This window comes from Ptychodera flava, chromosome 12, assembly GCF_041260155.1.
Source record: "Ptychodera flava strain L36383 chromosome 12, AS_Pfla_20210202, whole genome shotgun sequence".
Lineage (NCBI taxonomy): Eukaryota > Metazoa > Hemichordata > Enteropneusta > Ptychoderidae > Ptychodera > Ptychodera flava.
The window spans coordinates 13,226,711-13,250,957 of NC_091939.1; the positions used below are offsets into that span (position 1 = coordinate 13,226,711).

Genomic DNA, 24,247 nt, shown 5'->3' on the forward strand with positions numbered 1-24,247 from the left:
AATTGATTGGTTCCCAGAACGCATATTCATCTTGTCTAACCAATAATTTACAATCTACTATCTTTGGATTCCTCGAACAGAGCCTTCTCACAGTGCGCTACTTCCTGACATTGCTTATGTAACCAGTCCGACTATCGTCACAGATATAAAGTCAGATTATTTAGTTAATACTGAAGCTGTACTGTTAGGCATACAGTTACAATATTTAGAGAAAGATATGACAACAGTATTGTGACGGAAATTGTATTGCAGAACGAGGACAAAGGGAGGCAGGGCAAAATGGCGTCGACAGTGAGGACGTGGAGCCAGGTAAACATGGGAAAGTTACTCGTTTTAGTGTTTGCGATACTCACATTTGTGATTTTACACGAAGTTCGAGCAATGTACAGGACAGGTAGTGCCATAGACACCACAAAGTACTATGACTATGATGAACTAACGAACCTTCTGGAGCAATATGCTCGAGACTATAGTCACATAGCCAGACTCGAAACGATAGGCAAAAGCGTCGAAGGGAGAGAAATTTGGGCGATGAAGTTGTCCGACAAGCCTGACGATGTAGAGCCAGGCGAACCGTTTGTAAAACATGTCGGAAACATGCACGGAAACGAAGTTATAGGTCGTCAGGTTCTTATTTACTTTATCCAGTACTTGTGCGAAAATTACGATCGAGATTCTCGTATCAAAACATTGCTCGACTCCGAGACTGTTTACATTGTGCCGAGCCTGAACCCGGACGGGTTCGAGAAAGCCAGTGTTGGTACTTGCCACGGAACGAAAGGGAGAGCAAACGCAAACGGGGTAGACTTAAACAGAGACTTCCCCGACCAGTTCAACTCGATAGCCAGACAAGAGAGTTGGGAGAATCGGCAACCTGAAACTCTGGCCATGATGCGCTGGATTCTAGAGAAGCCATTTGTTTTATCGAGCAACTTACACGGGGGTAGTGTAGTGGCCAGCTATCCTTACGATGACTCGCGGTCTCACGTCCAGTATGGAAAGTACAGCAAGACACCAGACGACGACGTGTTCAAACGCCTGGCGCATGTCTACTCCAATGCCCACAGAACGATGCATGATGATGCAGCAGCCAAGTGTGGAGATAAGGACTTCAATGATGGTATCACCAATGGAGCTAAGTGGTATGATATTTCAGGTATGTTATGTACAATCAAAAAACATACTCTCACCCCGTTGTACACTCAGACCAAGACAGAAGTGAATATGTGAGTTTCATGTTGCAATTATGAACAGGAAAATCATGTAGCAGGATAAAGTGATTTTATGGTTAGTGTGTGTCTGATAATACACTACAGCTGTAGATGTATTTGTTATCAAATATACTTGCTTCTAGCATGTTACATGATTAGATAGTCACAGGCCTAAGGCGTGGAAACATTTTACAGAGATCAAAACAGAACAGCAAAAAATTTTGATGGGAAAATGCCAAGACTAAGGGTTGGAGGCATCGCCGCAAGATTGATTTCAAAATTGTATTTGATATTTGTCAACCAACAATTGACAAGAGTGTTAAAGATAAAGTTGACTGAAGGTTGTAACAAAAATGAACAAGTTCTTGACCACGACTCTCCCCGGGCAGCCAACGGGGCCCAACACGCCTTTGCCGTCGAGCAAGTGTGTTCCCCGTACAACCCTACAAGGCAGACCTCAGGTGAGATGAATCAAGTCATTTCAAAAGCTTCATAAAATCTAAAAACTTTCAGGTCTGTCTGTGCAGCCACTTAGCATTCAGCCCCCCCCAAAATTGAGTTGAAATGGCTGCAATGTGAAGTGTAATATATGAATATAAGTTGAAACTAACAATATTAAAAATGTAATCTTTTTCCAGGTGATGATACACATGTTGTTCTTTCTGCTGTTTGCATTAACAAAAAACTAGAAACATGCAAAAAAATTTGTCTTTTAGTCTCAATATGAAGCACCAATGTTATAACGAATAGGGCTTTCAATTTTACACAGAAAATTTTGTAAAAAAATATGCCTGTTGTCAAAAAAAAGGATTGTCTGGATTCCCTCAGAAAATCATATCTTGATTTGGCTTTTCATCCTTCAAATGCAGTACAGGAGTGACTGGAAATCTTCATTGTGTGAACAGTGAAATTCTAGAGTGGTATAAAATACCCACTTCAAATGTGTTTTACAGCTGCTTGATGTCCAGATTATTAGAAAAAATTGGCCAATAATTATCCATTTTAAATGCTCGTCATTTGGCAATTTGGCTAAATGGTATACAGTACTGTCTGGATATCATCTGGACTTCATATCCTAATATGATTCATTTCCTCATTTCTTAGAGTCAAGATGGAACAATCATAAACCTTGTACTCTTATCCTAATCACCATGAATTTGATAACTTTTTCTTAGAAAAGTAAAGTTTATTGGCAGCTTCCAGCTACAGAAGAGATATTAAGAGGAAAACCTTGTAATGTTTGTGATTGGGATTATCTCAAGCATTTCATTAAACAAAGCTGTAAAGTGTAATCTGATTGGATATAAGGTGCAGCTGCCTTTTTATCATATTCTCAAGCTGATTGTGTTATAAATTAAAATCATGTTATTCCAGGGGATTCTTTAAGTCATTAACAAAACTGGACACCAAGTAAGATGCATGTACAATTTCATGATAAAATACATCAACAGCTAATACAATGTAATAAACATGAGAAATCTAGTGTCACGATAAAGAAAACTACTGACTATCATGTTTAGTCATTTGAAGGGCGTCAAACCATTGGTTGCTGTTCCTACACACCAGCTGGCAATATTACAGTATTAACTTTGAAATCTAACAGTGCTGCAGCTGACTCAGATCTCATATGTGTATTTTCAAATACTCAACAGGTGGTATGCAAGATTACAACTATCTGCACAGTAACTGTTTTGAAGTAACACTTGAACTGTCCTGCTGCAAGTATCCACTGCCAGCAGAGTTGACTAAAGAGTGGGAAAACAACAAAGAAGCCCTCATTGCCTATTCGGAAGAGGTAAGGCCCATCGTTGATTAGATGATACACTCAAACCAAATAAAAAAATATGTGTGTATGTTTTGTAACTTTCCAATAACCCAAAGTACCCTTTTTCAAGAGCCTCCAACACTCAAATTTTTTTCACATTTTTAAAAACCATGAATGACTTTGCCAAACTTCCATGTGTTTTGGCAGGTTGCACCTCATCAAAAATGAAACAAGGAAAAAGTTCTCAACTGGAATACCTTTATCCTAAAGGCATATGAACAGGATATACACAATCTTTAAACATTTTTTGCGTCACTATCCTTTACTCTGCAGGCATGAGATTGTAGTGTGTTTATATGCAAACAACATTTTTCACTTGCTAAGTAGCAGGACATCGCTACTTGTATAGAAGGTTATCTATTGCATGGCTGAACAGATTATAATCATGTCATGCCATTTCTAAATCCCTAATAGGATTTTGATAAGACATTGGCATGTATGCTACAGCATTGCTGAGTAGATTATACAGGGAAAAAGCTGAAACTTTTGTTAGTATTTTCACTGTCATTGTGTCAGAAAATGTCTTAAAGGCCAGGAACTTGATACCTGGGATCAAGTTAATGCCGTTCACCTTTGACATTCACGGGCGGGATCGAATGTTTATGTCTTTGCAAATTACGGTCACGATTAGTGTGCACAGGAGGTTGTAAACAGGCCAATGTGTTGACATGCAAACAACAGATTATACGTAACTGAATATAACGGCGAGACCAGTACACTGAGAAACAACGTTTCGTGAAGCCGCGGTGCTTGTAGCAATAACAGGTGTACTTCAACGACTTCAACTGTAATGACAAAGGTACAACACCACGCCGCCGCTGCAACTAACGACGTTATTACTAGGGCTTGACAATTTTTTTCCACTTTACTCGTCCGTCGGACAAGTGGATTTTCAATTTCACTTGTCCTCACAAAAATTTTACTTGTCCTCCATTTGTAATAATCAGGACCAAAATACTTGCAGCGAATTCCGTAGCGGCTTTCAGGGCTTTCTTATTTTGGTAATTTTCGCCGATGTTGATGCCGATTTTTCTCAAAAGTTCACATTGAAGTAGCCCTGCGTACGGTCTGTGTGCCCCCCCCCCCCCCCCCCCCCATCACAAGAGGCTGTATAACGCCGGGAACACACAGACCTGTAGGCTGTACGCAGGTCAAACATCAATGAAGGTACATACATCCGGGCATATCATACATCGGCTTCCCGTGTTTGGCAAGCATAAATGCCGTCGTAAAAGGATTGGTCAGTTTCTGTCGCTGGTCGTCGTCATTCGGTTCAAGCATTGCGAGTGCATGCGATCAGGGTGTTGGCAAGTGAAACTGTATCGGGCTCAGCGGGACCCACAAAATTTCCACAATCATTGTCCCCGTCACGATCTCATCTGTGATGCACCAAACAGTCCAAATGCGGTTGACTATTACGCGTGAGACCTTATCGATTCAACGCGAAACATGCCGCATCCGTCAAGAAAAGCATTTCGCTTTCCCAGTGGTTTGGCAATGATGGGGTATTTGAGACACGATGAACAAAACATTTTGGAACCGTCATATTTCAAGGCCACATATGAAGGCTACTGTGCTTTCCACTTCGGGAGATAACATCTACGGCGTTTTTCCTCATCATAACGCTTATGTTTAGATCTTGTGTCAAAAAACATCGTTCTAATCATCACATCGAGTCGTCGATTCTCTGTTCTCAGACGATCCCACTCACGCTGGCCCTCGTGGCGCCGTCGTAAATCATCACAACGTCGTTTCTCAGAGTTACACAATGCCCATCGTCGTAAACAACGCACCTCTTTACCGCAACAGCTTTGCTTGACTTGTGCGTAGGTCTACGGAGCGGAAATAACGCTCTGGCTCGCGAAAATGCACAATGCCTTGTTTGCGCTAGTGCAAATATTACCGTAAAATACTCATATTTACAGCGATCACTCCACAAACTATCTGCCAAAAAAGTTTGTCTACCTCGCGAGGCCGCATAAGTGATTTTGAAGTACTGCACGGTCGGCAAGTGAATCTTAGAAGAACGTCACAAATGTATCTAAAAAAGTCAGTGATTGACATTTAGTTTGTTTGAATTACGACAACGCAGATTGGGCGACACGTGCACAAACCGCAACTTAGGTTCGCGTTGATTGCGCCAGAAGTTGTGTCCATGGCAATGGAACAACACACGATGTCGTTTAGGTCATCAAAAATGTTTTAAAACGGAAAGACGATAATAGGCCTAATAATACTTTTCACGACAGAAAAATCTAAAAGAACTTGAATCTGAACTTTAAATGACTAGTTCTGTGGAAGAAACGATCGGAAATAGCGGCGTATACGACGTCTACGCGAGAACGCGCTATGGCTTAGGTGGCATACTTGCAGTCACAGGGGCTCGAGCTGGGTAGTCTGCTCGCTTTTCGGCTCGATCTATCGATCCCGTAGTTGACATGCCGGCACTGCAATCTAAATGGGTGTTTTAATAGGTGGGCATATCGACTACGGGATCGATAGATCGAGCTGAAAATCGATCTATTTAGCAGACTACCCAGCTAAAGAGTGCCTGTGCATGCGGCTCTGCACTGCGGTCGCCCCATCTAATTACATGGCTGTGCGTACCTAACATGTTGACATCGCAAACGTTTACCGATTCACACCTGTATCGCGTCCTTTTTTGATTGACAGCTTGCAGACCTTTGTTGTGGCCGCTTGCCACGCAAGTTGAAGACAAAGAGAAATACATTCATCGACCAAAATCAGCTTTATTTATGCTCAAATCAAAAAAAAATATCTATATATTCAATCACTAGACATTCATACCGGTAGTTAGGTACATGTGCATGGACGCCTAAGTTTCTTCGCCTGTGACCATTTTGGCATGGTTTTTACCGAGCGATCGAGCATGACGCCACCCAAGCCATGCTTTGCATAAACTAACTCCAACAGGGGGAGGTTGCTATTTATACCCAGCCCTGGCCTTTAAGATTCTCATTTTATTTAGTATAGTTGAAGTGCCAAGTACTTGCCTTACCAGCAAGACATATTGGAATATGCAATTTAGTTTGTTAACAAGTGAATTTTATTTCAGGCTGAAATTCAGTAATAAAAATTTGGCACTACGTATATACATGCTGTGTTGATAACTTTAACACCCCCAGGCACATTTGCATTATTTGTTGGGAACCAGTGAGTAGAACAAGAAATTTGCAAAGAGAATTAAAATAGTAATGGAAAACAAATTGACAAGCTTCTGAGGAAATATCAGCATGTGTACCATAGAGACTAGACTTGGTTCAAGTCGGTGAATTTTAAAAAAATAAAATCATTTATAATAGTTTCTCTTGTGTCTCTCCTATTTCGTACAAACCTATCCGGAATTTGGCAGCTCACGCCAGGTTTTCCCAGCGATTGAATGCGTCACGTTTGAGTCTGCGCAGTAGTGAGTTAGTTTCTGCCGGATTCACCGACTTGGACTTCTTGCAAAGTACAGGCGGTGAGACGGACTGTGTACACAGTGACGTAGAGCAAATACAAAATGATTGACAGCCCCCGCCGTTATTCTGGCCAATAAGAAGAACGCTTGCTAATAAACCTCTGCATGCATTAAAAAGTTTGTTGTCATCTCCGTGCAAAGCTAGACATCGAGTACGTTTTATATCTGGGCGAATAATGGCATCAAGTTCGTACATCAACCGCGTTTTACAACTGATCGGTCGACCACCGCTAATCATGCGAGATTACCAAAGAAAGCTTGTTGAGAGTTACATTGAAGGAAAAGATGTGTTCGTCTGCGCACCAACCGGCAGCGGAAAATCACTGACATACGAAGTCGCTCCACATTGTTTTGATTTCCATCGCTTTGGGCACGTAAGAGAACAGGCTACAACTGTAAGGACGGTGTCTTTTTCCATCCTTGAATAACCGGCCACGATTTTTCGCATTTTGTAACATGGGCCCAACAAACAACACAGATATTTTCACGCGTTTTCGGTGATAGAACAGAGGTCGTATCCGCACTCGACATTTTGTCAACAACGCCGTGTGAGTTTTATGCACGTCTCGTTTGGGTCAATTGGTAACTCCTCCCAATGTGTAAAATTTAGTGATGTCATCTTATGAATAAAATATGAGTAAAGAAAACGTCATCTCATGAATAATTTATAGCAACGCAAACCCTGCAAGAAAGCCAAGTCTGTGATTCCGGGTGAAACTCCGCTGTATAGCGTTCACTCCACTCATCGCGTTCACCCTACTCATCGCGTCCACTCACGCGCGCGTTTCACATGAGAGCAAAATACAAATCATTGCGTTCACTCCACTCAAACATTCACAAATCACAGACTTGAACCAAGTCTACATAGAGACTTAAATCCTTGTGGAAGTACCAACATGACTGAAGGCATCAGGAGCATTTGTTCATGTTGCACCACAGCTGGCTATGAAATGCCTTACCTTGTTAAATAAGGAAATCAATCAGATTTTGCAAATTTTGTCCGCTTTATTGTCTGGTTCAGAGCATGAACACATGGTGGATATATGGTACTATATTATAAATGCTAACTGGTTATTATTACTTCCTGACACTGTTAATCAAAAAGCCAGTATGTACACGTCTTTCCTCTCAGGGCCTTGTGGCTAACATTAGGATAAAAATAAAATTATTCTTATAGAAAAACTTCTGTTAAGAAAAATTTTATGTGTAAATCTCAATATATTGTGCTTTAACATTAAAGATATTGATCAATGTAGTGAGTGAACTGAAGACATAATTACACACAGACTGTGTTTGATCACAGTCCCTCCACCCACTGTGCTTTGATTTATGGCATGTGAGGATTCACCATGTAAAGTGATAGGACTTGCCTATGAATACATTTATGATGACCTTATTTCAACTCATTCCATTGCTCAGTGAAATCATATTTTGAAACGCAGATATAAAATGGAGTAGGAATGAGAAAATCAAAATAAGCGTTGGCCAAACATATTTGTACAGTTGATAACAAATGGAAGACTAAAAAAAGCTTTGGTATTTTATAGGCTTTCTATATGAACATGGTAAGTTTGCAAGCTGTCCCCAGAATACTATTTTGTTATGTTAACCAAACATCTAAATGTTAATATATGAAATTAGAATAACAACCTTTTTCTTCACATATTTGATAATTAGGGGTGTTTAATGGCAAATTTTCAAAACCTATTCGTCAAGTCTAATGTTTCTCTCATATGCAAATAATTTCAAGACTCTCTCAAATCATTGATTGATTTCAGGACAATGCATAATAGCATGAAATTCTTAAATGGTATTTACTATACCATCACATTGTAAAATCTCGCTATACATCGACATATGGCTGTTAGTATAAATATGAATGGTGCCACCAGCATCTTTTCAATTTGCAGAAACGTCTTAACAAAGGGCTTTAGAGAAATTATATGCAATAGGTATCAAATTTAAATATGATATTTCTGAGAAGAGGCTGTATTGCTTGTAGTAAACACGTTCCAAAGGAAGGTTCAAAATTTTTATGCATATTCTGCTCAAGGAAAGTTAAAAACATTCTCTTTTATAATTAAGAGTGAGAATCGTTACAATGGAATTTTTGGACTCAGAGAGGTAAAGTCGAAAATTCTACATTTTAAAGTCAATATGACCACTATTATCTTACTAAATCTGCGAAAAAATTTACATTTTTAATCCTTACAAAAAATACTGTGAAAAGTCAAATTTCCCTTTTTGTTTTCAAAATAAGTCAACACTAGTTATAGACCTGCAAAGAAGTATAAAGATTATGGCTGCAAGAATATCTGTTGACAGTTCCCAGTACTATTCTGCGATAAGGATATAATACTCCCTTTCTTTTCACACTGTTTTTACACTTTCATTTTCGAATGAAGTTTTTCTCAGACTAATGAGCTGTACAAGAGATGTGTAAATAATTGTTATAACATTTTGGCAAACAATGTAAATTTTTGAGTCAATGATTAATTATTTCAGGGAATGTATGTGTGGACAATAGTGTAGTATGCATTCACATATCAAATTGGTAGACAGTCTAGACAATGAAAAATACCTGTCCAAAGTCTCAGTGCACCATTTTGAATAACCATCGAACACAGAAAAAAGTAAATATACAATAAAACCACAGTATTTTTTTAAACAGGCCTTCCAGAAACAGCAGTCACAAATATCCAAAGTTATGCTGAAAGAGATGTCAACATGTTGCTTGAAAGGGTTGACTTAAAGGTAGAAGGAGTAACATCAGCTGATACTTTATATAAAATTAATACAGCAATATGAGAGGCTACTACAAAGGGTTTAGCCCAAAGAGTGCAGTAGGGTTAAATGATATTGCAGTTGTTATATAAGTGTCATCGATGCTTTAATATTGCTGATACATGTATTACTCTTGCCATGTATTAGAAATTTACCTGTTGTTAACATGTTATGATTGTAACACTTTTAACATCACTATACTTTGACCTGTTTATGTTTTCTTCTAATTACTGAAACTATTGTGACAGAGGTCTCAGTAGCTACTATGATGTATGGCATACTGTCTATTATAATTTGCAAATTAGCCATTCAAGTAATATGGCTGCCAGATAGAATGATGAATCATTGTTATCAAAATGTCTCAATGATATCCCATCAGGCAGTCATATTTGGCCTCTTTAAAGAAATACTCTTTTGATGTTTAGTACTTAGATCATCCTTTAAAAAAGAAAATCAACTTCATCAAAGGTGAATTTTTTGAAGAAGATAAAAATGATTAGTTGAAAGAGATAAATGTTACTAGTTCATGAAAGCATTTGTCAGAGAATTCTTTCCAAAAGAATATGAATAACAAGTATTTTAAATTTAATTTACAGTATTACAAAAATAAATGAATTTTATTGTAAAAGCTAAGTTAAAAGTTAAGTGTGGCTCAGTTCAACAAATGAAATATGTGTTGTAATCTGTGGTGCTCATGTAACCCATGTGTAACCTAACCTGTTCACCCCATCATGTAGTGTATAAGTCAAAATATGCTATTAAAAACCATGGAAGTACATCATTATGTAGAGATAATAAGGGGTAACTCATGGTGCCACATAGTGAAATGCTATGTACTGGTAATCTGTTCGCTCAAGTTTGGTTCTAATACAGATGAAACTGACATGTCAGAGCGGACTACTTTTCCTCTATTTTGATCTTGGATGTGTCGTCAGATCTGCAATTAGAACAACAAGTGGTATCAGGAAAAAATTTGATATCACAGGGGTATTTGTTTGCAAGTGGTTTTCCAGATGGAGTCTGCTGTATGTGTTGTTTAACTTGAAAAGATGCACTCAAAAATCAGATTAAACGTATGATTTAAGTTTGTATATGTATGTGTTTAATTTACTAACATGGACAAACTTAAATCTTGGTTTTACATCTCAGTTTTGAATAAGTTTTCACATGGTAGGCAGCCAGGGAAGGATATGATTTTATGTAGATTGTATCTCTATTCATGGATTAGACAATACTTGATATTGAACATTGCAGGCAAGATAGCTGATCAATTTGCCGGGTATATTACTTCAAACAAACACAGATTGCAAATAAAATTTTCTGTGCAGCGACTGACTCATAAACCACCATTACATTTTATCTAACATATGTGATATCAAGCAACAAGTTAGAATATGCCATTTCATTGTTCCAGGCTCTGAGAGGTGTCAAAGGCTTTGTACTGGATAGTGTTGACCAATCTGCAATCCCCAATGCCACCATAACTGTGAAAGGTATAGACCATGATGTAACTACTGCCTACTTTGGTGATTTCTGGAGATTGCTTCTGCCAGGCAAATACTCAATCACAGCTTCTGCAGATGGGTAAGTACAGTTCACTTTTTTTCACAAGATCGTTCACTTCTCTCCAAAGACTGTTTCACAACATTGCTACATACATGATTTTGGTGGTTTGTGTATCAAGAACGGTGAATCATAGTGATCGTGGAAGAAAGTCTGATAAGTTTTCCAACGATTCGGTTAGGCTGTAACCATCACAAAATATGTGCTCCAGATTTTTTGTTTGAAAGTGGAATTGGTAATTTTTTGGCCCCAATTGGGCCAATGTGCAGCATCTCACAAACTTTTAGGCAATTGGTGTGCTTAAAGTCGTATTGAGTTTTTCCAAACAGCCAATCAGGTGGAGAATAGCCCCAGTTTCAGACACCTTTTTATAGCAAATAATGACAATCTACTAATTCCAATCAGATGTAACCTTACAAGGTGCTGCACACTGCAGACTTCAATTTGTGGTTCATAACTGAGGTACTGTTATTGAAAGGGGAAAAATGTCATGTGTAAAAGCAGTCCAATCATAATTTACAAATATTTTCGAACAAAGGGGTGTGGGATTTCGTGTTGCTTAAACAATACAGGGTTGGAGTAAGTCTCCATATATGATTGGAAAAAAATTACTATAAGTTATAACAATTTTGTCATTTAATTCACTGACAATTTTATTCTGTGACTGGTAAAAGAAAGAATGTTAATTGCCTAAGAGTTTGTGTATGACAGCTGAGTAATTTATTTTCCTGTGCATTTTTCATTTTTTCATAAAATACACCATCAAAGTGTACTTCATTTAGCATGTGTTATTCCTAATGCAATTGAATACAAGAAGTGTCTTTGAAATGTATAACAGGTGCTCATTTCAGCACCTCCATTCAATACAACACATGCAGAAAATAATGAACTATTACCTTGACCCTGAATGTCCTTACATCCTGATGTTGTCAATGTAAGGAATCCATCGGTTTATTTGAACGCTTTGCAAAAGCTAAATATGTTCACCAAGTCCTGTACTAAATAACAAGTATGACATATTTTCATTTTATAATTTTGTGTTTTTCTCTTCATAAAATGTTGAATTTGAATGCAATGTACCACCTACAGTACATGTAAAATACCAGAATCTTAGGCCATGTGTGGCCTGAAGCCATGAAAATTTGCCTATTCTCCAAAAAGGCTCACATATTTGCACAAAATTCCTCCTGTTTAAACAGTGTACTTAACCCTTTGATTGCTTTAATTTTTTCCCACCAAAATTTTAGTTCAACATTTTACCAATTTTTCTGAATTTTTCTGGAATATTTTTGATAATTTTGGACCAAATTTACATCACATTTCATTGGCAACAGTTTTTTATCAAAATTTCAGTAAAACTCTGAAAAAATTGACTGGGGTATATTTTATAAAGGTGTCAAAAATTGACTTTGGCGCTCAAAGGGTTAATATGATCACACGTGAATATTGACCTATTTTGAGTAATTTGTCTGATAAACTGTGAGAGTTCTTTTCACCGTAATTCATTGGGAATTTTTTAGATGTGCTATAATCTATAGTTAATAGTTAATATAGCTAATCTGCATTATCGTGTGATTCAGAATAAGCATTTATAAATATAAAATACCACTCCCAGCCATCTGGAGTTCGAAAGGTGAATTGCATTCATACTGATCATCATTCCTCTTTGCTACTTTGTTAGTCCCCACGGACACCGTCCGGGGGGACTTATAGGTTTGGTCATGTCCGTGCGTGCGTCCGTGCGTGCGTCCGTGCGTGCGTGTGTGCGTCCGTCCGTGCGTCCGTCCGTTCACGCAGATATCTCAGACATGCCCAGGTCAATTTATTTCAAACTTTGCACAAGGATAGTTCCCTACCCCATACAGATGCACGTCGATTTGTTTCACAATGCGATCAAATTTGGCCGTGTTAGAGGACTTTTTAGTTTTCACCTCCATAGACTCCCATGTATAAGGCATTCTCCATAGACTCCCATGTATAAGGCAGTCCATAGACTCCCATGTATAAGGCAGTCCATAGACTCCCATGTATAAGGCAGTCCATAGACTCCCATGTATAAGGCAGTCTCCATAGACTCCCATGTATAAGGCAGTCCATAGACTCCCATGTATAAGGCAGTCCATAGACTCCCATGTATAAGGCCAAGAAAAAGAAAAATTTAGTTTCTCATCGTATTCATATTGCAAAAAGGATGCAGTGACACAGTTTTTAGTCCCCACAGATGAAGTCCAGGGGGTTATAGATTGGGTCATGTCCGTCTGTGAGTCCATCTGTGAGTCCATCCGTTCATGCAGATATCTCAGATATTTTGACAAAATGTCACGTGACCTTGGTGACCTTTGACCTCAAATATATATATTTGTCCACAACTCAGTAACCATAAGTGCTACACCCTTCATATATGGTATGATGGGACAGCTAATGACGCCACATATTGTACCTCATTAATTATGCGCATATCTAATTTTGAGCAAGCCAATAGAGCTAGAGGTCTGATTTTTGGTATATAGGGATAACTTAGCAATACTATTTTTTTTCAAAAATGTCACGTGACCTCAGTGACCTTTGACCTCAAATATACATATTCGTCCAAAACTCAGTAACCACAAGTGCTACACCCTTCATACGGTATATGGTATGATGGCACAGCTTATGACGCCACATATTGTACCTCATTAATTATGCACATATCTAATTTTGAGCAAGCCAATAGAGCTGGAGGTCTGATTTTTGGTATATAGGGATAACTTAGCAATACAATTTTTTTGACAAAATGTCACGTGACCTCGGTGACTTTTGACCTCAAATATACATATTTGTCCATAACTCACTAACCACAAGTGCTACTACCTTCATGTATGGTATGATGGGACACTTTATGATGCCACATATTGTACCTCATTAATTATGCGCATATCTAATTTTGAGCAAGCCAATAGAGCTAGAGGTCTGATTTTTGGTATATAGGGATAACTTAGCACGACAATTTTTTTGACAAAATGTCATGTGACCTCGGTGACCTTTGACCTCAAATATACATATTTGTCCATAACTCAGTAAACACAAGTGCTACATCCTTCATGTATGGTATGATGGGACACTCTATGACGCCACATATTGTACCTCATTAATTATGTGCATATCTAATTTTGAGCGAGTCAATAGAGCTAGAGGTCTGATTTTTGGTATATAGGGATAACTTAGCAATACAATTATTTTGACAAAATGTCACATGACCTTGATGACCTTTGACCTTAAATATACATGTTTGTCCATAACTCAGTAACCACAAGTGCTACACCCTTCATATATGGTATGATGGGAGACCTTATGATGCTTCATACTGTACCTCATTAATTATGCGTATATCTAATTCTGAGCAAATCCATAGAGCTGGATGTCTGTCATACATATGCACATAGATTTGTTCTGTGATACGATCCAATAAGGTCGCCATGTGGCCATTTTATTACGATTTTTTCATGTCCTGAACTACAGCTCAGACATGTATCAGGCGAATTTATTCAAAAGTATTTTTATCACAGACCTAATGAAGAGGACTCTATCCTCTCGGAGGACCTGTAATCAAAGTACTACCCATTAACAAGTGGGGACTGTGTCATCAACGATGACTTGTTTTTTAGGTTTTTTAAATAAAAATTTAAGTGTAGAACACCACTGAAATATTGCAAGGGTTACTGTAAGAATTCAGTATAAATTGGTTTGTCCCTAATGTGAGTTTGAGTCTATCTTCTGTAAACTACGGTTTATGACCAAGTATGCCTCTATATAAAGACTACAATCAATAAATCATACAACACAGACCAAACAGATGGTGGCAACAGTATTTATGGTACACTGCTGGATTGACAACCATATCACGTCTCACTCCTGTCACCATACAATATCAGCCCCTTCTTGCAAATTATTGTCATCCCGATGATATTACAATAGGAATAAAAACTGCAAAATTAATGAACGTTTTGATTAAACAGTACTCACATAAATATTATTATGCATATCAAACTGTTGATATATATACCATATCATGGACATGTATTTTTACTTTCATATCTTATCATTCATGTGATCATGTTTATTGTTTTCATATCATTTGATATCAAAGCAAAGGGTTAAGTGACATACAACCAGGATTTAACCTCTGTATATATCAAGAAATATAATTAGTCTAATTTTCACAGACACAAATTTGAATTCTTTGGAGTGAAATACTAATAGTCGCGCCAGCGGCTTACTGACTACGCATGCGCGTATTCATAATATACTATGCGAGTAACCGGAAGTGTACCCTTCTTTCGTGGGCGCCGCCATGTTTATTTGAGTGCTCGTAAATAAACAAATTCGAAACGTGCTCTCTATTATTTTATAACATGCCATTAATGAAATATATCTTTTCTATTAGCAAGTAATTGTTATTATCCACCCTGTCGCTTATACAAAATTTCTCATTACGCCTAAAAATTAAAAGAAGAGAGAAAACTGTCGTGCATATGAACGAGAACATTCGCAAAGAATGCTGGGATTGAATCTTAGGCGCCCTCTGTGTCAATAACTATATGCCAAATTTACCCGTTTTTAGAAGTAACGCTGGTTTTCAGCTTACAATATCGGAAGTTTGGCGGTACAGTTACTATTGCAAAGTTAATGATGGCACAATACGTCCCTTGTTAAACACAATAAATAGTAATCATGGTAAAAATTGCAAATTTATGTCAAACTTTTTCAAACAGAAAATCTATACCTACAGGGTCTGACATCGTGTACGTGAACTGTCATCAGAGGGTAAACCGGTCATACTTGTACAACCGTATATATAAAGTAACAATTAATTCTATTTTATCCTTTATGATTACTAATCATGAATCGATACAAATAACATTTTTAATCTCAACGCCTGGCGCGATACCAAGGGCTGAGCCCTATATAATATTATATTAGCAAATATCTTTGTTTTGGATTATACCTTCACCTCTAACCTTAATGTGAGTGGCCTGTAGCTGTAACTGTGATGATTGTTTTCAATGATTTTGTAGTTATAATTATATCAAGTGGAGTTTCTTGTTCTACTACCCAAAATCATGATGAGATATATCAAGCTTGTCAACTTAGCCTGTACATGTGTAAACTGAGTTGTTATTGTTGAACAGTGAATTCTGGTCTGGGCTAGAATTCAAATGTAAGCAATAACAGTACGTTCAGATTTTATATCATACAGACACTATGTTGACAAGCTAAATGGTTGATGTTTCAACATGCTATTGGGAGTATATAAACAAGAACTTGGAATCAACAAAACAAAACAAAACTAGTAAAAAAACCATGAAAAGTTACAGTTTCTGGCCCTTTAAACTAAATCCCTCAAATATTGCCATTTTTACCGTGCTGCAATTTGTTCCAGACAGGGTGTACTCTTCTCATTGATTAAGCTTGAAATCTGTAAATTTTTGCTTGGCAATGTCTTACTGCACAAACATCATCCATTGCAAATACCATCTTAATATTTGTAATAGAATATTTAAGAAACATTGGTAATGGATGGATGTAAATATCAGAGTGAATGATTAATACCTTAAGGCCAAAGGGTGTATACTGCGTAGTTTATTATGTTGAAAAAGCAAAAGCACTCTCATGCATCATATTAAAACATTGATATTTTGCCCTGTAACAGCAGAAAAATTTTACATAAATGAAAACCAATCTATTAAATATTGGGAGCTCTACTGCAGTCATGATGGTGTCCATAAATAATAATCTATCAAATTATTACATTTTTTCCCTAGGTACCAGCCTGAAACACAAAATGTGGAGGTTATTGATGGACCAGCTGTTAAGGTAGAATTCAAATTAATTCGCGTGCCCCCTGACTCCAGGGAGACCATTGCCTCACTGCTCAGGAACATGCATCGGCAGACACGGTCAGCCTCAGGTTCAGATTCAGATGATTATGAATCTGCAAGTTACCTTGACCAAGATTCAATTGGTATGTAAAATCTAATCAATGTTAACCAAGTTCACTGCAGGAATATTTTTGTCAATATTTTGAACTACTTTGTGAACATCTGCATGATGTGTCTTTGTAGTAACTGTAATTTTGCAAAATATGTAAAGAGATCCACCGTAGTTTAGAAAAAGAAAAACAAGAATACTGCAGTACTAAAATTAGAAGTATCATTGCCAAAAATAAGCAATTAATTTTAGTTCCCTTTAGAAAATATACCCAGTCTAATTTGTTTCAGATTTTTGCCTAAATTTTGATAAAAAAAATGTAGAAAATGAAATATGATGCCCATTTGGTCTAAAATTATCAAAAAATTACAGAAAAATTCATGAAAATTTGCAAAATGTTGCTCTAAAACTTTTGAGGCTAAAGTTACAGCACTCAAAGGGTTAATTACACTGATATTTTTGGTGAGTTCCTTGGAAGTAAATGGTTTGAAAGGGAGCACAATGTCTCCAACCATGAATTTCCAGTTTCAACACATTGCATGGAAATAAAGTGTAAAAATCTGAGCTCACCAGGAAACCCGATTACACTGATATGAAGCCATACTGTAAGATTTGTAATTGTATCTGACATATGTATGATATTCTGGCCCCAGTATTTCATAAATGGTATCGTGTAATTGTATGAATATTTGTGTAGTTCTATCGATGATTTTGCAAATGAGGGTCAAATAAGTTGCTGTAAATTTCTTAACTTCGTTAAATTATAACTTCACTCTTTCCCCCTTGCAGAGCTGATTGAACCAGCTGTTTTTAAACACCACACCCATGAAAAGATGGTGAAGTTTTTGCAGGACTATGCAGAGAGTTATCCAGAAATTACCAAACTGTACTCCATAGGTCAATCTGTCCAGGGAAGAGATCTACTTGTCCTAGAGATCACAGATAATCCAGGAATTCATGAACCAGGTAACATACCAAGGCTTTGTATCCCATCATTGCTGTTCATCACCTCCCCCTCCCTCCCCCCTCTTTTTTTTCTGTCAGTTACTGTTGGTTTTCAAGAATTCCTCTATCTAATTCAACCAGAGTAGACACATATTTTCTTTACAGGTAAACTTGTATTTCCTTTGATATTAGAAAGACATGATTTTGCTTTCCATAAGGGTGGCATTTATCCTGTACAGTTGAATGAAAATTACAAAAGTTCTTGTTGGAAGTCAAAATAATAACACTTGAAATAATCACCATCTTTACTGATCAGTATCAAAATGAATCTGAAGTACAAATACTTAGAGTGAAGTTTCATTTAATATTTACATTGCTGTAGTGACATGTTATCTTGATATGTATCCACCCATTAGGTGAACCAGAGTTCAAGTACGTCGGTAACATGCATGGCAATGAAGTCGTCGGACGGGAGATGTTACTGTTGCTGATACAGCTGTTGTGTGAGAATTATGACCAGGTATCTGAGTTGAAGCTACTAGTGGACTCTACCAGGATTCACATCATGCCAAGTATGAACCCAGACGGACATGAAGTAGCTCGTGAAGGTACTTGAGGCTTAGCGTAGTTTTAGCATTTTATTTCTCTCACTTTGATTCGACACTCAGAAAAATGATAATTGCTTGTATGAAGATGTCTAGAAAACTTACCCCAAATTTTCTATTTATTCATTTTATTGAGACGGAGCCAAAAATAGATGAATGCACACAAATTACACACAAAACTACAGTGTGGTAGTTCATCTGGAAACTTTCTAATGTTGAATAATATAGGTATATACATACCTTTTTAGACTCTCAGTATGATTAAGATTATGAATTTAAAAAGTACACAAATTCTCTTTGTCTTTCCAGGTGACCTAAAAGGCGTCCATGGAAGAGCCAATGCCCATAATGTGGATCTGAATCGGAACTTTCCAGATCAGTTTGCTGAACAGAACAGAGCAATCCAGCCAGAGACACAGGCTGTGATACAATGGATCAAAGCCTATCCCTTTGTGCTGTCTGCCAATTTGCATGGTGGCTCCCTAGTGGCCAACTACCCCTTTGATGATACACCAAGTGGGCAAAGCAAGTACAGCAAATGTCCCGATGATGACATCTTCATACAACTCACGGAGGCATACTCACAGGTAGGTGCACTGAACCATTTAAGGTAGAACACGCCTTGGTGACAGATATTCAGACTCTCAAACTTTTACAATTCTTTTCTGGTATACCACTTGTGGGGGTTCATTTGAAAGCTCCTGGTGTAAGAAAACTTTTCAATGCCTTGGTTTTTCGAAATTCGAAAATTTTATTTTTCTCCATAGAGTTAACACAGGGACGGTGGCCATTTTTAATTTCAAATATCGGTGAATCTTGGGTTTGGGATTCCCTAGTACTAAAATTTGCCTGGTGACCCCCAACTTTTGCTTTTGATTTTGAAAGAGAATGGTTGAAATATTTCTTGAGGAAAGTTTGGGCAGAAGTTTAAATCTGTCACTCTCAAGGCATGAACTACCTTAAGACAAACATCTTGAAATTAAAGTTCGAAAGTTAAGCTGACACTGTGCACAAGGCAATCAAGAATGGAAATGAGGAATCACTCACTGTGAAATTTATGAATTTGGGAAGTAAATTATCCAGAATTGTTATTCAAGAAGGCCACCATTCTGTTAGTAACTCAAAGAGGGAAAATAAACTTTTGACGTAAAAACAAATGAGACTTGCAAAATGTTATATTCTGTACAAGTTTCAAAATACAATCTTAAGAAGCATTACAACATCAAAGAATTACAAGATTGTTCAGAGTCTCTACCCCCAACATGCATTCTGACTATACATCATATTCAACAGCAGTGTGAAATTACATGAGCACAGCTACAATGTAGCTCAGTAGGCAAACCTTTGAGGTACACTGTGTAGGAAGTCAGGATGTATAAAACAAATACTACTGTGTGAGATATTGCAGTGTTTTTGCCAAGGTTTGGTCACATACAGTTGTACAGTAAAGAGCTTTGGTAACATGACTACTGTAATTACTAAGTTTGATAGAGAAAGTTGGTTTGTGAGATAACATTTGAACTGAAGAAAATATTCACTGGTTAACTACCCTGATAAAATAGACTGCATTGATTTTCTAGGACTTCATACATTGTATATGCAATAACTGTTTGTTTTATACATGATGTGTAAAATTTTTTTTTGCCAGGCACATCCCACAATGCATCTTGGTCACCCCTGTCCTAAACTCTACCCTAATGAGAACTTTGATGATGGTATAACCAATGGTGCTGACTGGTACAGTGTTTCAGGTGAGCTTTCAGCTACCAATCTTGTGCTCAGTCATAGATAGCTGACCAACTCTACCATGTAATTATGTTCACATACACAAATTCAGGTATCTAATGATCTTTAGGCGTGTTAAAGGAACAAAGTCAATGAGCTTCATTTCTAATTTCCAATTTTTTCTGTATCGAAATCACCACAAGCCAACCATGAGCAAAGCCTTGTCACACTCTAAGCTTAATTTGAAGTTTGTTTTAGCAGGCGTAAGCTCTCATAATAAAAACGCCTCCATTGTGAGGAGTTGAAATATTACATTAGTTTGAATAAAAGAGGACACAGCAAACTTTATTTTCAGGATGCAATCTTTTTTCAGTGTGTGACTCTCATTGAAGGAGGGTTGCATCTTAAATTGCTGTTTTTAATCGCTCAGCGTCTAAGGTTTTAATCCTGATAATTTTATTTTTAATCCTGAAAATCTTGATTGTTTTCTTCCTATCTCATTCTGATACATTCTGGTTGATACAAAATAGTATGCTAGTCTTTCCCTGTCATTAAACAGGTAGTTATGTTTACCGGCCAGCTGTTCAGCATATTTCATTGTCTCTCAAAAAAACCTGGTTCTCCAGTGATGCAGAATTGACAAACACAAACATCCTCAGTCCCGTTAATCACAGCCAACCAAGCAATCTTTTTTGTTACTTGAAACGAAACTGTTACAGATATACAGATACAAATATTCTTCTCATTTTGTCTGTAGGTGGTATGCAAGACTGGAACTACTTACACAGCAATTGTTTTGAGATTACTATTGAGATGGGTTGTTTCAAGTATCCGTACAAGAGAGATCTGGAATCCTACTGGAATGACAATGAAGTGCCACTCATAGTCTTCATGCAACAGGTAAAATCCTCTGAGCCATGGCAATTCTTTGTACTTTCACATGTACAGCTGTGATTTCAATGTTTCAATGTACTGGAAAAAGAATAAGACAGCTCTGACGTGATTATCAAAGTGGAGCTGTATAGTTTTGCATTTCCTTGGTGCGTAAAGCTCAGAATGTAACATGAGAGCACACATCCTTTGAAGAAACGATTAATGCAACTTTTCATTCTTTGTATTGTATGAACAATGCATCTTGTCATCACAAAATAATCAAAAAATCATTTGTTGAATGAAAACCATTCAAACTTTTTGTGAAACTTTTATTCAAAATAACTGATATTCACATTGATTGACAAGAAACAATTGTAAATTCATTATCACATTAAACGATTACAGCAAGATGTCATTTTCACTTTCCACAGAAGTACCTAACGTTTCAGGACAGAACATCTCATTTGACACTTGCTTCCATTTACAGGTCCACAAAGGTGTCAAGGGGTTTGTTCTGTCAACTTCAGGAGAGGGTATATCCAATGCCACCATTCGTGTCCATGGCATTGACCATGATGTGATCACAGCAGAGTACGGTGACTTTTGGAGACTCTTAGTGCCAGGAACCTACCAGATCACAGCCTCAATGATTGGGTGAGTTTTCAACTCATAAAAATAACTCTGTGTGTTGTTTTTTTTTATTCAGGTTCATTTGCTCAACACAGTTTTATGTTTTAGAAGATACGGAGCAAGTGTGTTCCACATATACTTCAGGGAAACTGAAAGTGGTGAGAAGGTCCACACTGTGGTTGGTGACTGCCAACCCATTCCAGAGATAAAATTTATCGGTTGTGTTGATTTCGGTGATATAACTCCTTTCCAGCTTACACGGTTTATCATACAAGTCATCATTATTCACACGTCCATCTTACCAGTGAAACTGGCACACCCCTGGAGCAAGAAGAATGTAATACTGAAATGTGGTCCGTGGCAGTGTTTTGTTTTTCACTTTCAAGGAATGACATGAATAATATCCGCTAGACAGAACACTGCAGTATAGCACAGCACAGTGACAGTGTCATGCTAATAGCTATGCTCTGAGGTACTAAACAGGATGGTAAGGCAATATGTCCCTCGAAACTAGAAATCTTTGAGTTTTGCTGAAATCATTTCTTTCAGAACCAAGAATGAAAATAAGGGGTTACCACATAAATTTTGGGATTACAGAAACAAATTGTCACAAATTTACAAATATTTAAAATGTGATGTACATTGTATTTGCTGTCGTATGCAGATAAGAATGGACAGTGAAATTGATCTAAATGTTATCACACTTGTGTTATTGGTTTGTAAAGTTGTTTCAAAATTTACTACAGGATCGGTAAGTTTAGTTGAGTTGCAGCAAACAACAGACGGATGATAGTGTTGTTTCACAGTAGGCTTCCGCTGTAATTGTTGATATAAAGCAATAAAGTAGACACTGATTGGTGTCTGTGTGTGTAGGGTAAAGATTTCCTGACTTTCTATCCCTGTACATTTCGACAACTTTCTCACTTACTATTTCTGGCTTATGTACACCTCTTTTCCTGTAAATTCTGAATTTTTTTGCCAAAGAACTCCTACAATGTAAAGGAAACAAGAGTTTAATGACAACTAGACTCTGACTAGGCTTTGATGCAATGTAACTCAAAGCAGCATATAAGGAATGTAATATGAGTCTGTGTATGTGAAGTGCACTTCAAAGTGTACTCCCTGGTGTGTGTTTATTATGCATCCATAAAAGCTCTCTGATTTTCACTGTGGTTATAACAAGTCAGTGCAACTTCTGAGGCAAGTTTTGGAACAACTTTACAAACCAATTTACACAAGTATGGCAACATTAAGATAAATTTCACTCTCCATTCTTATCTGCATACCAGTGTAAGATAAGTTATGGCAATGCTCATGTCAATTTTATTTTTTTAATTGCTTTCAATCACAGATATCTTGATGATACTACGGAAGTTGAAGTCACAAATGGCTTTGCCACCCATGTAAACTTCACCTTGAAATCAGTGAATGAACCAGAGGAGGAGGAGGAAGAAGGAGGAGAAGAGGAAAGTGAGGAGACAACAGAGGCAGGCAGTGGACAAGACACGGGAGGTGACTCGGAAATCTCCAGTGAGGAGTGGTCTCAAACCAACGACTACGGACTGCCTCAGAATTTCAGCAAATACATGTCCAATCAGGAGTTGATTGCACAGATTGCCGACTACGCAGTTCGCTTCAGTAACATCACCCAGCTGGTAGAGCTGGGGAGGACGGCCAAGAATTACCGGATCCTGGACTTGGTGATCTCTGGGAACGCTGAAAGTGAAGTTGACGGTGTGGAGAAGAAGCCGGTGGTCGGTCTGATTGGTGGGTTGTATGCAGAGGAACCGGTCGGCAGGGAAGTGTTGATGAGAGTAATAAGACATCTATGTGAAGGTACGATATGATGTGGTTGAAAGGTCATCTTGAACTCATAGTAGTAAAGATCAAGCATGTTTTTTTCAAGCTGATAGTCTGATACCATAGAAACTCATATCAGCCAGTTGATTCAGTCACCTTCATGGGTTGGCATTTCGTTGTTATGATGTCTCCATTTAAGTTTGTGTGTAAATATATACAGGAATGAGATCATGTTAAAATCTAATCATGAAACTTTCAATGTCACATTCAGGGTGTTAACAAATTTTTCTAGCAGATGGCAAAGTATGTTTGATAGGCAGCAAGGAAAGGAATAGAGTTTTCAGGTGTATTCCCCATGGGAAATTATTGATGGAAAAAATTGCTGATCTAATTTTATGTGAATATCCAGTCAATATTTACGCGTGTTCCACAAAAAAAAATTGACACTCTGTATATCATCCAAATAAATGCAATTCTCGATAATATCACTTCTAAAAACTCATATTTAAGTAAATTGCAGTTTTATTTTGTACTCTGAAAATTAATCAAAGAATACATGTGGTAAACTGCTTTCAGGTGATGATAACATGTAAGTCTTTTGGAATGTAATGTTATTGTTACACTCCCATATATGCATATGTATATATGCAAATGGGAGGTATTCGTATAAGGTGGCAAAATGGCGTCTGTGTATGTATGTATGTAAGTATGTATGTATGTCTGTTAGTCCGTCCACATCAAAAACTCCTAAACCATAGCACCTACTGTCTTAGTATTTGGTGTACAGGTGCACCTAGGGGTGGAGATATGAATTTGTTCAAATGAACATGTCAGTGCC

The 24,247-nt window shown here is 37.5% G+C and overlaps 1 protein-coding gene across 2 annotated transcripts in view; it reads left to right on the forward strand.

Moving 5' to 3' along the window:
* Positions 1-150: 150 nt before the first annotated feature.
* LOC139145051 (carboxypeptidase D-like) overlaps positions 151-24,247 on the forward strand; it is a 47,916-nt gene continuing 23,819 nt past the window's right edge. For both annotated transcript variants that reach the window (XM_070715979.1, XM_070715980.1), the window contains exons 1-11: positions 151-1,156; positions 2,864-3,006; positions 10,716-10,885; positions 16,666-16,865; positions 17,621-17,797; positions 18,193-18,384; positions 18,691-18,968; positions 20,030-20,132; positions 20,864-21,006; positions 21,467-21,633; positions 22,961-23,445. In XM_070715979.1, coding sequence (XP_070572080.1) covers positions 280-1,156; positions 2,864-3,006; positions 10,716-10,885; positions 16,666-16,865; positions 17,621-17,797; positions 18,193-18,384; positions 18,691-18,968; positions 20,030-20,132; positions 20,864-21,006; positions 21,467-21,633; positions 22,961-23,445 — 2,935 coding nt within the window. In that variant the 5' untranslated portion in view covers positions 151-279. The remainder of the gene's footprint in view (positions 1,157-2,863; positions 3,007-10,715; positions 10,886-16,665; positions 16,866-17,620; positions 17,798-18,192; positions 18,385-18,690; positions 18,969-20,029; positions 20,133-20,863; positions 21,007-21,466; positions 21,634-22,960; positions 23,446-24,247) is intronic.